The 15,053-nt window shown below is 44.0% G+C and overlaps 1 pseudogene and 2 gene segments (V, D, J or C); all 3 read left to right on the top strand.

The window, feature by feature from the left end:
• Nucleotides 1-477, top strand: LOC113890856. The segment is given in 2 exon segments: nucleotides 1-49; nucleotides 152-477. Coding segments are annotated over 2 exon segments (375 nt in total).
• A 6,409-nt stretch (nucleotides 478-6,886) lies between these two features.
• LOC113890855 lies at nucleotides 6,887-7,395 on the top strand (annotated as a pseudogene).
• A 2,589-nt stretch (nucleotides 7,396-9,984) lies between these two features.
• On the top strand, nucleotides 9,985-10,901 carry LOC113890854. The segment is given in 2 exon segments: nucleotides 9,985-10,072; nucleotides 10,552-10,901. Coding segments are annotated over 2 exon segments (381 nt in total).
• The last annotated feature ends 4,152 nt before the right edge of the window (nucleotides 10,902-15,053 follow it).

Raw genomic sequence — 15,053 nt, 5'->3', positions numbered from 1 at the left:
ATGTGCCTTGGTCTCCTGTGCTGTGTGGCTCTTTTTATCTGGGGAGCAGGTGAGGTGAATTTCTTGGATTCTAGATTCAGGACTTTCTCCTGTGGCTGCAAAATCAGGCTCCTTCAAGGGCTTTTTGTGAACTTTCTGTCTTTCCTTACAGGCTCCATGGACACTGAGGTCACTCAGAGTCCAAGTCATCTGGTCAAAGGAAAAGGCCAGAAAGCAAAGATGGATTGTGTCCCCATAAAAGGACATATTAATGTTTACTGGTATCGCAGGAAGCTGGAAGAAGCATTTGAGTTCTTGGTTTACTTTCAGAAGCAAGACATTGTGAAAGGCACAGAAGTGTTCAAAGAGCGATTTTCAGCTGAGTGCCCCCAAAACTCACCCTGCAGCCTGGAAATCAACTCCACCGAGGCAGTGGACGCGGCTCTGTATTTCTGTGCCAGCAGCCAGTCCACAGTGCTGCGCGTCAGCTCTTCTTAGAACACAAACTCACCGTGCACCCAGCTCAGGAAATCAGTGGTGTCGTAGGAGGGTAGGAATTAACAGAAACCCACCTTGAAAGAGCATAAAGCAGAAGGAAAAACCTGTAAATGGCCACACAGGATGAGCAGAAGGGGAGGTGGAAAACAGCTGGTGGGAACACAAACCCAAGGATGGGGCAGGAAGCTGTAAGGGGTCTCAGATTCCCCAGCTGGCAGGGTATCTGGCAAAGGAGACACAGGATGTGACCTTGATGGGTTCCTAATAATCTTTATTAAGAAGTGTAATTTTGAGCTTTTCACCTGGCAAAACTGTGTCTTCAGAAATAAGGATAATCAAGAGAGGCACCCTGATCACCTTGCTCAGCACATTAATTGATCCAGACCCACGGACTCCTTAGGGGTTCATGGCTGCTTCTCTCAGCTGTCCCTGCCAGAGGAGCTGAGCAAGAAACTCAGCAACTCCCTAGGTCCTGAATACTACAATTACACAAGCTTTAAAAGCAACAACTCTGCAATAAAATGCACCCAATTTGAGTATATGTTTCAACACTTTTTGAGGAGATTTTGCACCTGTATAGATAGCTGGCCGGAGAAGACAATGGCACCCTACTCCAGTACTCTTGCCTGGAAAATCCCATGGAAGGAGGAGCCTGGTAGGCTGCAGACCATGGGGTTGCTAGGAATCTGACATGACTGAGTGACTTCACTTTTACTTTTCACTTTCATGCACTGGAGAAGGAAATGGCAACCCACTCCAGTGTTCTTGGCTGGAGAATCCCGGGCATGGGGGAGCCTGGTGACCTGCCGTCTATGAGGTTGCACAGAGTAGGACACGACTGAAGCGACGTATCAGCAGAGGTAGCTGGCATGACAATCAAGACACAGAAGACTTCTCCCTCCCCTAAAAGTCCCTCCTTGCTATTTTACTGAGGTCTTTTTAAGTTCTTTAAGCTTGGCTTCCTATTTTTTAATCATAAGATCATAGCATCCAATCCCATCACTTCATGGCTAATAGATGAGGAAAAATTGGAAACAGTGAAAGACTTTATTTTCTTGGGCTCCCAAATCACTGCAGATGGTGACTGAAGGAATGAAATTAAAAGATGCTTGCTCCTTGGAAGAAAAGGTATGACAAACCTAGGCAGTGTATTAAAAAGCAGAGACATCACTTTGCTGACAAAGGTCCATATTGTCCAACTATGGTTTTTCAGTATTCATGACCAGATGTGAGTTGAACCACAAAGAGGTCTGAGAGCCAAAGAATTGATGCTTTTTACATGTGGTGCTGGAGAAAACTCTTGAAAGTCCTTTGGACAGCAAGGAAATCAAACCAATCAATCCTAAATGACATCAACTCTGAATATTCATTGGAAGGACTAATACTGAAGCTGAAGCTCCAAGAGTTTGGTCATTTGATATGAAAAGCCAACTCATTGGGAAAGACCCTAATGTTAAGAAAGATTGAAGGCAGCAGGAGAAGGGGATGACAGAGGATGAGATGGTTGGATGGCATCACAGACTAGTGGGCACGAGTTTGAGTAAACTCCAGGAGTTGGTGATGCACAGGGAGGCCTGCTTTGCTGCAGTCCATGGGTTCTCAAAGAGTTGGACACGACTCAGCGACTGAACTGAACTGAACTGATGCTAACTCATTAAACTGTGTACATTAATATGTGAAGTTTGGTACATGAATGATAGCTCAATGAAGCTGTTAAAAATAATCATAAAGTAAGTAAATCTAGGGCTTCCCTGATAGCTCAGTTGGTAAATAATCCCCTTCAATGCAGGAGACCCCGGTTCGATACCTGGGTTGGGAAAATCCGCTGGAGAAGGGGTAGGCTACCCACTCCAGTATTCTTGGACTACCCTTGTGGCTCAGCTGGTAAAGAATCTGCCTGCAATTGGGGAGACCTGGCTTCAAACTCTGGTTTGGGAGGAAGCTGTTAACAATAAATAAAAGGCAAGTAAATGTAATTCAAGCCAAAAGGGCTGCTTAGAACAGTGCGTGTATGCTTGCTCAGACGTGTCCAACTCTTTGCAACACCATGGAGTGTAGTCCACCAGGCTCTTCTGTCCGTGGGATTTTCCAGGCAAGAATACTGGAGTGGGTTGCCATTTCCTTCTCCAGTTCATGAAAGTGAAAAGTGAAAGTAAAGTTGCTCAGTCACGTCCGACTCTTCGCGACCCCAGGGACTGTAGCCTACCAGGCACCTCCGTCCATGGGATATTCCAGGCAAGAGTACTGGAGTGGGTTGCCATTGCCTTTTCCAGATAAGAGTGCAAAGCCATTAAACTAGAAAACAGTATTCTTTCTAATGAACGGTGCTAGGAAAACTGGATATCCATGTACCAAAGAATACAGTTGCATCCCTTCCTCATGCCATATACAAAAATTCACTCAATTGTATCAAAGAGCTAAGTATAAGATCTGAGATTATTATTAGAAGAAAACAAAGGTGTAAATCTTCATGATGATGGAATAGGCAATGATTTAACTATCACACTAAAAGCACAGGTAGCTAAGAAAAGCTAGGTAGGCTGGAATTCTTTGAACTGAAAAAAAAAAAAAGTTTGTGCTTCAAAGAGCACTCTCTAGAGAGGTAAAGATAACCTCCAAAATGGGAAAACTGATTTATTATTTCATTATACAATTAATTTATTAATAATTTTAATAATATTAATAACATTATTAATGTGGATAATATTATTAATAATTAATGTGTTGATAAAATATGATTTATTAATCATATATCTATGAGATATATATTTAAAGTTTATATATATATATTTTAAAAAGTTTACAACTCAACAATAAAATGACAAATAATCCAACTTTAAAGTGATCAAAAGATCTAAATACACATCTTCAAAGAAGATATGTAAGTGGCCAATAAATGTAGCAGATAGTCAACATCATTAATCATTAAAGAAATGAAATTAAAATCACAGTAAGATGCCATCTCACATCCACTTGGCATGATGAAAATGACAGACAACAACAAATTTGGGGGCAGCTGGGGAGGAATTGGGAGCCTCATGCATTGCTGGTGGGAATGGAAAATGGTACAGCCACTGTGTAAAACGTATGGGCAGTTCTTTGAAAGTTCAAGTGGAATTACATATAACCTAGCAATTTCAACTGAAAGCATGTGTCCACACAAAAAACTTCCACGTGTGTGTTCAGGCAGCATTATCTGTAATAGCCAAAAAAGTGCTACTGCCCTAGCAGCCTGAGGATTCCTGGATCTGAAAGCATCCTGAAAGAGTCCCTTCAGGCTAGACGTGTGTGTTCAGAGATGGGCATTTTTGTCAATAGCATTAGTGAACAATTTGGAGTGTTTTCAGGAGAAATGACTGAGCGGATTCTAAGTGGTGATGGCAGCTAAGTTCTGATTGAAGCATATAATTGGGTAAGCCTATGACAATAAGAGAGACCCTTTGAAGAAGGCCTTAGGACCCTGATATGATGAAAGAAGGTCTTGAGCCATGGTTATTTGGACACTAACAGTTACTATGATCTTATTTATTATTCGAGGCCTGAAGCATCCTAGATGTACAAGGTACATCTCCTCCAGGGAGCATGTGCGTTCTAAAAGGGAGGGATGGTGTCTAATTCCTTCTTTGCATCTTCTTTCATATAATTATCTACTGTCACAGGGTAGGAAAGGACAAAAGAATGGAAGGAAGGAAGATCCCTCACACACAGGTATTCCATTTATGATTAAAGAGAATAATACAAATAAATAGCAATGAGACAAAAGGTTTGAGAGGGAGAGTTTATGGTTTTTCTAGTGACAGTTCTTTGTATTACTTACATCAAAAAAATCAAGTAGGATATAACAGAGAAGAAAATGTATTATAAACCATTAACTAAGGTTCTCTCAAGATGATTGAAGCCTTGCTTAGCTGAGGTGGAGGAAAGAAACGGAGTCAAATTCTTTTCTGTCTCTATAGTTTTTTGGCAGAAATTCTGGTCCCCACTTCCCTGCCTCTCAACAAACGTACCTAAATATCACATGTGGTCACTCCCTGTACTCGGTAATGGAAAATGGAAAGATGATACAAGCCAATGAAAGAAAATGGAGGAATTAAAAATAAAAAGTGTGCAGAAGTGGCACAAACTGTTTCAGAAGCTAAGGACCGATAATGAAGCTACTCATCTCTCAACACTACGTCCATACTGAAATATTCTAAACCAGGTTGTGTGCATAATTCAGGGGGAAAAAGACTAATCTTGAACCTCAGTTCCATTTAAGTGAGGTACAAGATTAATTCTGGAGACAATGGGATGCACTGGAAATGGTGACCTTGCAGGAAGACCCGTCTCATAGAAGTCAGTTTTGAGCTCTAGCTCCCCGAGCTGATGCAGTAAATATACTTCCTGGTCCTGCCTGCAGGCTCCCCTTCATGCCCAACCCTGCCATGGGCACCAGGCTACTCAGCTGAGGGGTCATCCGGCTCCTGGCGGCAGTGAATTTTGAGCTAAAAGATCAGCATCACTGGACTTTATCTGTGGGTCTATAGCTGTGTCTTGAATATGCCCTGGACCTCCATGTTGCCCAGAGATATTTTAAAAAGTATTGACATTCATACCAATGCAACTAATTGCATTTTGGAGTACAAAGCAAAATTCCTATGAACTTTTAAATGAATGCAGGAGACTTCAAACATTTCTGAGCTCCCCTTGCCTTGCTTCATTGGAAGGCACTCACGTACCCTTCTATTAAAACTCTGTCTCATGCAGTCCATTCTGCTCTGAGGTCCCATGAATGTTGGCATCACCAAGAACCCAAGACACCATGTCAGGGGCAAAGAACAGGAGGTAACACTGAGATGCAGCCCAGTGAAAGGACACAGTTAAGTTTCCTATCAGCAGCTCCTGGAGGAAGATCTGAAATTCATGATTTACCCTGAGCAACCAAAAAATCACAGATGAGTCAGGAATGCCACTGGAGCACTTTTCTGCTGAATTACCCAAAGAGGGACCCGGTGTCTTGAAGATACAGTTGGTGGAGCTGGAAGACTCTCCAGTGTGTTTCTGTGCCAGTTCCTAATCCATATCAACGCAGTCATGTCCTTCCACTGCACAAACATTCTCCAGCCCCATCCCAGAAACAGCTGTGAGCTGGGGAAGCCGACATGTCTGATTAGTGAAATTGGCTACAAAGCCTTCCAAGGTATGAAGATGGAGATAGGAGAGGGCTGGAACACGCCAACTGAGGCTCAGGGAAGAAGACTCTGTTACCCCAAAATGGGAACATAATTTAGAACAACATCATATGTTATGGGAAATATGCATTGCCTGATGCTTCTCTTTACTTCATACTCTATTTCGAGTTCTCTACCGCATGCTTTAAATATAGGATTTTATTTAATAACCAAGACAAGCAAAGGCACTATTTTCTTCATTTTCAACATAGGAAAATATGGTTTCAGGAGTTCACTTTTTCTTTCTCAAGCTCAAAAAAACTGGGAGGTGGGCTGTGGAGAAACAGAGAGAGAAAACACAGGTGTGTTTGGCCAAAGGGTTGTGCTCTTTAACCAACCTATGTTGCCTCTTATTCTTTCTGGAACATTCCCTGCCTAGTGCTTGCACAGATAGGTACGGACGCCAGGATTAGAAATTCTTCAAATGTCTATGGTACATCCCAGAGATGGTGGGAACAGAGTTGGATAAACTGGTCTGGAATTTAAAAGATGGGTCTGATCCTGAAATATTATTCATTAGAAACACATCACCTCAGTTTTTCATTTCAGTGAACTTTATTTTTTTTTATTCTCATCACACAATAACTGTTGGACACCTACAGAACACTGTTTTGTTATCATTTTCTTTGATTAAACAACTGCAGAAAATCAAAAAGCAGGTGAACCAACAACACAGGCAACTCTGCTCAGGGCTATGTGGCAGCATTAGATGGGAGGGGAATTAGGGGGAGAATGGATACAAGTATATGTATGGCTGAGTCCCTTTGAAAACATAAAAATATGGTTAATCAGCTATACTCCATTGCAAAATAAAAAGTTAAAAAAAAAATCTGCATTCTTGTGTAATCAGAGCATCTGCTGTGCTCCCATTGTGATCAAACCTTCCTTACTGCAAGGAGAAAGGTGGGCCAATCACAGTGAGGCTCTGGCCTGGAAATGTGGGGTGGTGCCCACTAGGGTCAGACAAAATGCAGAGTTTGGGGGAGGAGGCACTACGGAGGTGCAAGTGACTCAGATCTCTGTCCTCAGTCGCCTCATCTGCCAGATTAGGGAGCCCCTCTTGAATATCTACAGGATCCTGTCCAACTCTCCTTTCTGGTCTTCTGATAGATTCTACACATTCAACCAGGGGGAGCCCACAGCTAAGTTTCTTTCCTCATCGGTCTGTGCTGGGGGCTACAAGAGACCTCCTTCCCACTATGGGCAACCAGGTGATCTGCTGCATGGCCCTTTGTCTCTTTGGAGCAGGTGAGTCAGAGAGCAGATTCCCATCCTAAAGATGCTCAGCTCCAGAGTTAAGCCTTTCCCTCACGGCAGCAGCATTGGCTGCCCTCTTGGGCCTTGTTTCCCAAGTTGCTCCCTTTCTTCCATAGGCACCGTGGCTGGTGGGGTCACTCAGACCCCTAAATACCTGCTCAAAAAGGAAGGCGGAGCTGTGACCCTGGAATGTGAATAGGATTGTGATTACGACTTAATGTACTGGTACCAACAGGACCCGGGTCTAGGACTGAGGCGGATCTTCTTCTTGCGAGTTGTAAACGATGTTCAGAAAGAAGACATAGCTAAAGGCTACAGCGCCTCTCGTGAAAAGAAGCCTTTCTTTCCTCTTACCGTGACATCAGCACAGAAGAACCAGACGGCTCTGTATCTCTGTGCTGCTAGTAGAGACACAGTGACTCAAAGCCACCTCCTCCCTGCACACAAATGAGTCCTGCTTCCCACCAGGTGGCGGGGCTTTTCGGTGTTCAGTACCCTTGGCAGTCGGCTTCTTCCTCCTGAACCAGGCACCCAAAGCAGCTGCTGCAGCAACACAGGTCGTGGAATGGCATAATCATGATTCAGCAATACCCTGGGTTGATTCTTAAAAATCACACCTATCTACATTAGGGGGCTTCCCAGGTGGCACAGCAGTAAAGAATCTGCCTGCCAATGCAGCAAAAGCTAAAGATGTGTGTTCGATCCCTGGGTCAGGAAGATCCCCTAAAGAAGGAAATAGCAACCCACTCCAGTATTCTTGCCTAGACAATCCCATGCACAGAAGAGCCTGGCGGGCTCCAGTCCATGGGGTTGCAAAGAGCCAGATATGACTTAGCAACTAAATCAACTACTGAAAGGAAACAGGTTTCCTCCTTCCAGTGGAAGAATTTATGACAAAAAAAGCAGATTTAAAAATATCACTTGATTTTAAAACATCCACTATAAAACTATCGAACTCTTTATTATTCCATGGTGGTCCTAGTACTAAAAAGAACTCTTTGTGAAATTTCTTAATGGCTCCCATTCCCATGGCCAAGTTGTAAGAAAGTGACTGTATGAAAGTCAAAAAACTTAAAGTATCACTCAATGTTTTCTTAGTGTTAACAAGCCATTGCATCAATTACCTTGGAAGAACAATGTCTAGAAAAATACAATCAAATAACTATAATGTTTCTTGGACACCATACACATAGTTTCTGAATTTAAAAATCTACTAGAAAAAATAATGAGTAAATTAGACAAGTCAGAAAACCAGTTTAATTGTATAAAAACTTAAATAGTCCAGAATTGTGAGGAAGTAGAAAGGGATATGTTAGAAAAACCTATTGTCATGGCAGCTCTATTCATGGTGACCTCAAGCTGGAAAACACACAAATGACCATCAGCAACAGGGTGAAAAAATAGCTACCCTTAGGAATGGAATCAAATCTAGCAGAAAAGCAAATGTTATTTGTGAAATCATGGATGGATCTCATGAATGTATGGATCTCTTCTTGAAAAAGAAGCCAGAACACAGACTGTACAAAGTTAAGACAGCAGCTACATTCTGAGGGTATTTTTATTTCACTTGTAGAGAAGCATGAGGGAGGCTTCTGGGTTATGAAAATGTCCTCTATCTTGATCTGGGTCGTAGTTATATAGATGTACTCATTCGTGAAATTTCACTATGCTGTACACTCAAGGTTTGTGTAGTCTATTATATGTGGAATTTATATCTCATTTTAAAAGCTTAAAAAACAACAGTAACAACAGCCACCTCAAAATGTAGTGACTTTAACATATATTATCTCATGGTTCTGTGGGCTGAGTGGGCCTGGCTGGGCAGTCCGCATTTGGGGCCGCTCATGCGACTGGATGGACGTGAGTCTGAGTGAACTCCGGGAGTTGGTGATGAACAGGGAGGCCTGGCGTGCTGTGATTCATGGGGTCGCAAAGACTCGGACACGACTGAGTGACTGAACTGAACTGAACTGAGGCGGTCATGGTCAGATGGTCCCTGAGGCGGGAGACGCCTGAGGCTCCAGTCGCCTGCACATCCAAGATGGCGTCTTTCCGCACGTGGCTGACCCCTGCCCTGGGGTGCCTGGGCAGCTGTGCACCAGCCTAGCGTGTCTGTCTTTCTACCCTCAGCCCCTCAATGTGGCTAGGTGGGTTTCCTTGCAGAATGGTGGCCTCAGGGTAGTGAAAATGATTATCTCGTGGCTGGCTTCCCCTAGAGTGAGCATTCGAGAGACCCTGGAGGGATCTATAAGGTTACTTGTAACACAGCTTCACAAATCATAGCATCACTTCTACCACATTAAGACTATAATAAAGAGATGTGTGTTTATATAATACATAGATATGTTTAGTATTCAGTCCATTATATGAGGGGACTGGCATAAGACACTCATGAAATAAATACTTCATTGAGAAGATTTTTTTTTTTTCAGTGTGAAGAAGCATTGAGCTTCTAGCCTGGTAGTCCTTATGTTCATCTATGGTCTAGTGATTAACAAGCATGAGTTGTCTTGATTCCTTTGAGGATACGTTACAGACGTAAAGAATTAACAATGTCATTTACCACACAAATATAGCCATTTCCTTACATAAGACTATGAAACTAATATCATTTCAATGATCTAGGCCTCAGTTTCTGTCCTATAACATTGAGAGCTGGGTTAGAACATCTCTGAGTTCTTCCAGCAATGTTTGAATGGTTCTTTTATGGAAAAGGGCTTCCCTGGCACCTCAGACAGTCAAGAATCTGCCTGCAATGCAGGAGACCCAGGTTCACTCCCTTGGTTGGGAAGATCCCCTGGAGAAGGGCATGGCTATCCACTCCAGTATTCTTGCCTGGACAATCCTATGGACAGAGGAGCCTGATGGGCTATAGTTCCAGAGGTCACAAAGAGTTGGACATGACTGAGTGACTTTCACTTTCACTTGATTGAAAGAGGGGCGGATCCTGCATCAGTGATAATGATGACCACCAGGGGGCAGACTAGAGCATCCTTAGAATTATGCAGGCACTCAGCCCTCCTTCTAGGGGTGGAGAAAGAAAGGGCAAGGTCATATCTTTCTGCTGAGAGGTGTGGTGTGAGGCCAGTTCCTGAAGATGCTGGTGCTTCTGCTGCTTCTGGGACCCAGTACGAGCCTTATTAGCTAAGTACCTTGAACAAGTGTGTGTGTCTGTGTTAGCATGAGTGAAGTGATAGGGATTGTGGACTTTTATAATTTTTGAAGTTTTTTTGGCTGCTTGGTTTGTGGGATCTTAGTTCCCCCACCAGGCATTGAACCTGGTCCCTGGCAGTGAGAACACTGAATCCTAACCACTGGACCACCAGGGAATTCCTTAAGACTGTGGATTCTTTTACAGTGAACAAAATGAGAGGGGACATTCCATCCTATTTGGAGGTGTAAAGGGTAAGGTGAGGAGCCACCAGTCAGGAAAGATGGGGGATGAGCAGCCTAAGAATTAGGACAGGATGATTTCACAAAAAAAAAAAACAGGATTCCCTTGGAGCCACGAGAAAGGTGAGCGAATGAGCAAGGCTGTGGTTTTCTGCCTATGGTCATGTCTTCCTGTCCTGCTGGGCTCTCATCTCCTTGACCTCTGTCTCAGCAGGCTCTGGGCTTGGCGCTCTCGTCTCTCAGCAGCCCCGCAGGGCTGTCAGTAAGAGTGGAGCCTCTGTGACCATCGAGTGCCGTGCACTGGACTTTCAAGCCTCAACTGTGTTCTGGTACCGTCAGTTCCCGAAACGAGGCCTCGTGCTGATGGCAACTTCTAATGCGGGCAGTGATGCCACATACGAACAAGGTTATAACAAGGACAAGTTTCCCATCAGTCATCCAGACCGAACATTTTCATCTCTGATGGTGACACGTGTGGATCCTGCAGACAGCAGCCTCTACTTCTGTGGTGCTAGAGACACAGCGCTGGGCCGAGATCAGAGACCCAGACAAGAATCCTGGTAGCAACCCCCTTCCCACCCCACTGAACCATGGGGCCCTGTGGAAGGAGGTGTGGAGAGAGAAAAGCCACAGCCTCTCTGACTGAGTCATCTGTGGCTGTGTGTGTAGAGAGAGAAACGGAGAGAAAAATATCTGAGTAGAGAGCAGGGGGAAGGTATGGTGCTTGAGAACTAGCCATATGGAAATGGAGCTAGGCCTGTAAATGGCCAACCAACCTGGAAAGTTCCCTGGGCTGAAAATTATAAAATCTGGATTTTTTTTCTGTTTCTCCCGTATGCTAATCATACGTTTTTAGATAAATTGACACATAATCCTATAGGTAGATCCGAAAGGCTTCTATAAAGCAATGAATACTTCAATAATGGGCTTCCCTGGTGGCTCAGACAGTAAGGAATCCATCTGCAATGCAGGAGACGGGAGTTTGATCTATCCCTGGGTTGAGAAGTTCCCCTGGAGAAGGGAATGGCAACCCAATCCAATATCTTGTCTGGAAAATTCCATGGACAGAGGAGCCTGGCAGGCTATAGTCCATGGGATCACAAAGAGTCAGACATGACTGTGTGACTAACACTTTTATAATAAACACTGGAGTTTTTTCCTCCAAGAAAATTCAGCACTGTCTTGTCACCATCCTAGACTCTCAAGACAAATGGAATCATTAGGCAGCCAAGTAGAGATGTTCACTCATGAAAGAATTCAGGGATGTGCTCTATACAGTATTGAGGTTGATAAAAGAACAGGGTAGGACTGGACAGGGCAACCCTCTACACCCAAGTACAGAACATGGGCAGAACCTTCACAAAGGGATCAGAGGGAGAAGAAGACAGAGAGGATAAATAAGAATGACTTCAAAAAAAAGGCTTGTCTGCAAAACTAGAAAGTTCTGTCGGAAGCAACAAGCTAGTAAGTGAAGCACTGAGTTTAAACCCCTATAAAAATCCTTTTCTAGGAAAGAGAAAAATCACACATTGACTGTAAATCTTATTAACATACACTTTGGAGAAGAAACATCTGTAATCAATAAACATTGATTTCCTGGTGATCAAGAAACATGGAGAAAGATGCAATTATATGTAAACTGATATCCATTTGATTAGCAAAATATAAAAAGCCTAGAAATAGAGTCTTTCAAATTGTGGTGCTGGAGAAGACTCTTGAGAGGCCCTTGGCCTGCAAGGAGATCCAGCCAGTCCACCCTAAAGGAAATCAGTCCTGAATATTCACTGGAAGGACTGATGCTGAAGCTGAAGCTCCAATATTTTGACCATCTGGGGTGAAGACTTGACTCGTTGGAAAGACCCTTAGGCTGGGAAAGACTGAGAGCAAGAGGAGAAGGGGCAACAGAAGATGAGATGGGTGGATGGCACCAGCGACTCAGTGGACCCAAGTTTAAGCAAACTCAGCGAGATAGTGATAGACAGGGAAGTCTGGTGTGCTGCAGTCCATGGGGTCACAAAAGAGTCTTGAACACGACTTAGTGACTAAACAACAATAACACGCCTGTGAGATCAAAAAGGAGAGACAATGAAAGAAACAACTGAAGGGATATTGAAGCTAGGACAATGATGGTGGCAGTGCTAGAAATACAGGGAAATGAGAGTTTTAAAACATAATTAGGAAATGAAATCAAGACCTGGGTAACTGATTCATCACGAGAGGCAATAGATGGAGAGGAAGCTTTTGACTTCAAATAAGACGAATCAGGAGGACCAAGTGGGAAGAAGATCATGATTTTCTTGACATTGGGGATGCCTCTGAGACAGAAATCTCACCAGAAATATGCAGAAAACTGTGGCACGTAGGAGTCAGGGGCTCAAAAAATGGACCTGGGTGAAGGTAAAAATTTGGGACAATTTCCATAATTGGAAGAGTGAAAGTGCCTTCTTGATCCCTTGATGACAGAATATACAAAGAAAAGATCAAAGGACTGAGGACAGAGATCTGAGGAGCCCACTCACCTTGAATGTGGCCCTAAGAGATTAAATTTAATTAACTGATCAATAACACCAATCAGTAATGGATCAGTGACTGTGTAGCTAAGTACTAGTAGCAAGTCTCTGCAGGTCACCACACCCATGGCTGCATGTTTTCTGGTCCTGATGATTCTTGGAATGTCTGGCTGCCACTGTGCAGCATAGAGAAACTCCCCACCCGCCACACAGGAGGTGAAGACTGCCTCAGACCAGAGGGCCTGTGAGAAGTGTGCTCCTCTGACCATCTAGTCAGTCAGTCAGTCAGAGTTATCAGGGCATCCCTTTGGCAAAGAATCCTCCTGCAATGCAGGAAACTCCGGTTCAATTCCTGGGTCAGGAAGATCCACTGGAGAAGGGATAGGCTACCCACTCCAGTATTCTTGGGCTTCCCTTATGGCTCAGCTGGTAAAGAATCTACCTGCAATATGGGAGATCTGGGTTCAGTCCCTTGGTTGGGAAGATCCCCTGGAGAAGGGAAACGCTACCCACTCCAGTATTCTGGCTTGAAGAATCCCATGGACTGGCCCAGAGTCGGACACGCCTGAGAGACTTTCACTTGAGCACTAGGGGGTGATGTGAGTCTTTCTGTAAAACACTTCCATGCATAGAGAGCAGCACCAACCTTCCTTCATTTGAGAAGTTGTCTGATACTTCTGGAAACTCAGGTGAGATCTTTGAGGTAGTGGTTGTGAAAGCATGAGTAAGGATTAATCAGATCCATTGCACCTGCCTTCACTAATCAAGGTCGTTTTAAGACTTACTTGGCCTCCAAGTGGCATGTATCCTGAATAAGATGTTTGCCTGAGTTATTTTCCAGGAAACTGCCGGTAGTGCAGCAGAGCCCAGAGTCAGCTGTGTCTAGTTTGAGCCAAACTGGTTGAGACTGGTTAGAACCAGTGACCCTCCTCCTTGGGAAGCACAGGTGTCTGCCCGGGGATATTTTGACCTCAGAGGATCCAAGACTCCATTCTCAGATCTTGCTGAGCACTTCTGTGGTGAACGGGCAGAGGCTACAGCTCAGTTACCCCAGCAGAGAAGGAGAACGCATGCACGTTTTTTCAGTCACCCTCCCCCAAGCTTCCCAAGCGCCCCAGGCTCCCCATGTGCACATGCCCAGTAGCTAACTCGTGCCCGACACTTTGCGACCCCATGGATGTAGCCCGCCAGGCTCCTCTGTTCATGGGATTCTCCAGGCAAGTATACTGGAGTGGGTTGCCATTTCCTTCTCCAGGGGATCATCCCAACCCAGGGATTGAACCCGCATCCCTTGCAGTGGCAGGGTGGATTTCTTTACCACTGAGCCACCATGGAAGCCCGTATCTCAGACCTTCAGGTCATGCTTCATTCGTGACCCTGTAAATACCCTGTGCCCCTTGCCTTTGCGGAGGCGGATTTGAGGTCTTGTTTTCCCTGGTGGCTCAGTGGTAAAGAGCCCACAGGCCAATGCAGGAGACATGGGTTCAACCCCTGGGTCGGGAAGATCCCCTGGAGAAGGAAACAACAACCCGCTCTAGTATTCTTGCCAGGAGAATCCCATGGACAGAAGAGCCTGGAGGGCTATAGTTCATGGGTCGCAGAGTCATCCCTATGGGGTAGGGGTCGGGGGATACCATTGCTTGGCTGGCTTGAGAAGAAACCCTTACTTTGCTGCAAACATCAGAGTCTCAGCAGTTTGTTCCTTGTACTTAGGGCAAAATGAACCTGGTAACAGTTGGGAGAATGATTTGCAGTTATCCTGGGATGACAATAGGGCTTGAAAATAGCAGGATCTAATTCTGCACTTTCTAATCCCCAGAGCACGTATCACAGTACCAGTAGTTGTTCTGGTCACACGTCATTGATAAGTAAGTCAATGAAGGTCATCACTAGTTCTGCTTCACATTGTGTTGAATTTCCCCCCTGGCAAAACAAGAAAAAAGCATGAAAATGAAAACAGAAGGGAGAAAGAGTGATTATAGACAGATAACAAGTTTAGAAGGTGCAAAGGAATCTAAAGAAGCATCGCATTATTTATAATAACATTTAATAAGTTAATGAAAATTAACATAAAGTCAGTTTATTCCCATACACTAGCAATAGATTTTTAAAGAGAGATCATTTAGTAACAGAAAATATAAAAGATAATACACCTAAATCTATACAAAGATAAGCAATCAGAAATTTATTAAATTTTAGAGGAAGG

The sequence above is a fragment of the Bos indicus x Bos taurus genome, chromosome 4, assembly GCF_003369695.1.
Source record: "Bos indicus x Bos taurus breed Angus x Brahman F1 hybrid chromosome 4, Bos_hybrid_MaternalHap_v2.0, whole genome shotgun sequence".
Lineage (NCBI taxonomy): Eukaryota > Metazoa > Chordata > Mammalia > Artiodactyla > Bovidae > Bos > Bos indicus x Bos taurus.
The sequence above is the reverse complement of the archived record's forward strand: the minus strand, read 5'-3'. Positions and strand labels throughout refer to the sequence as shown.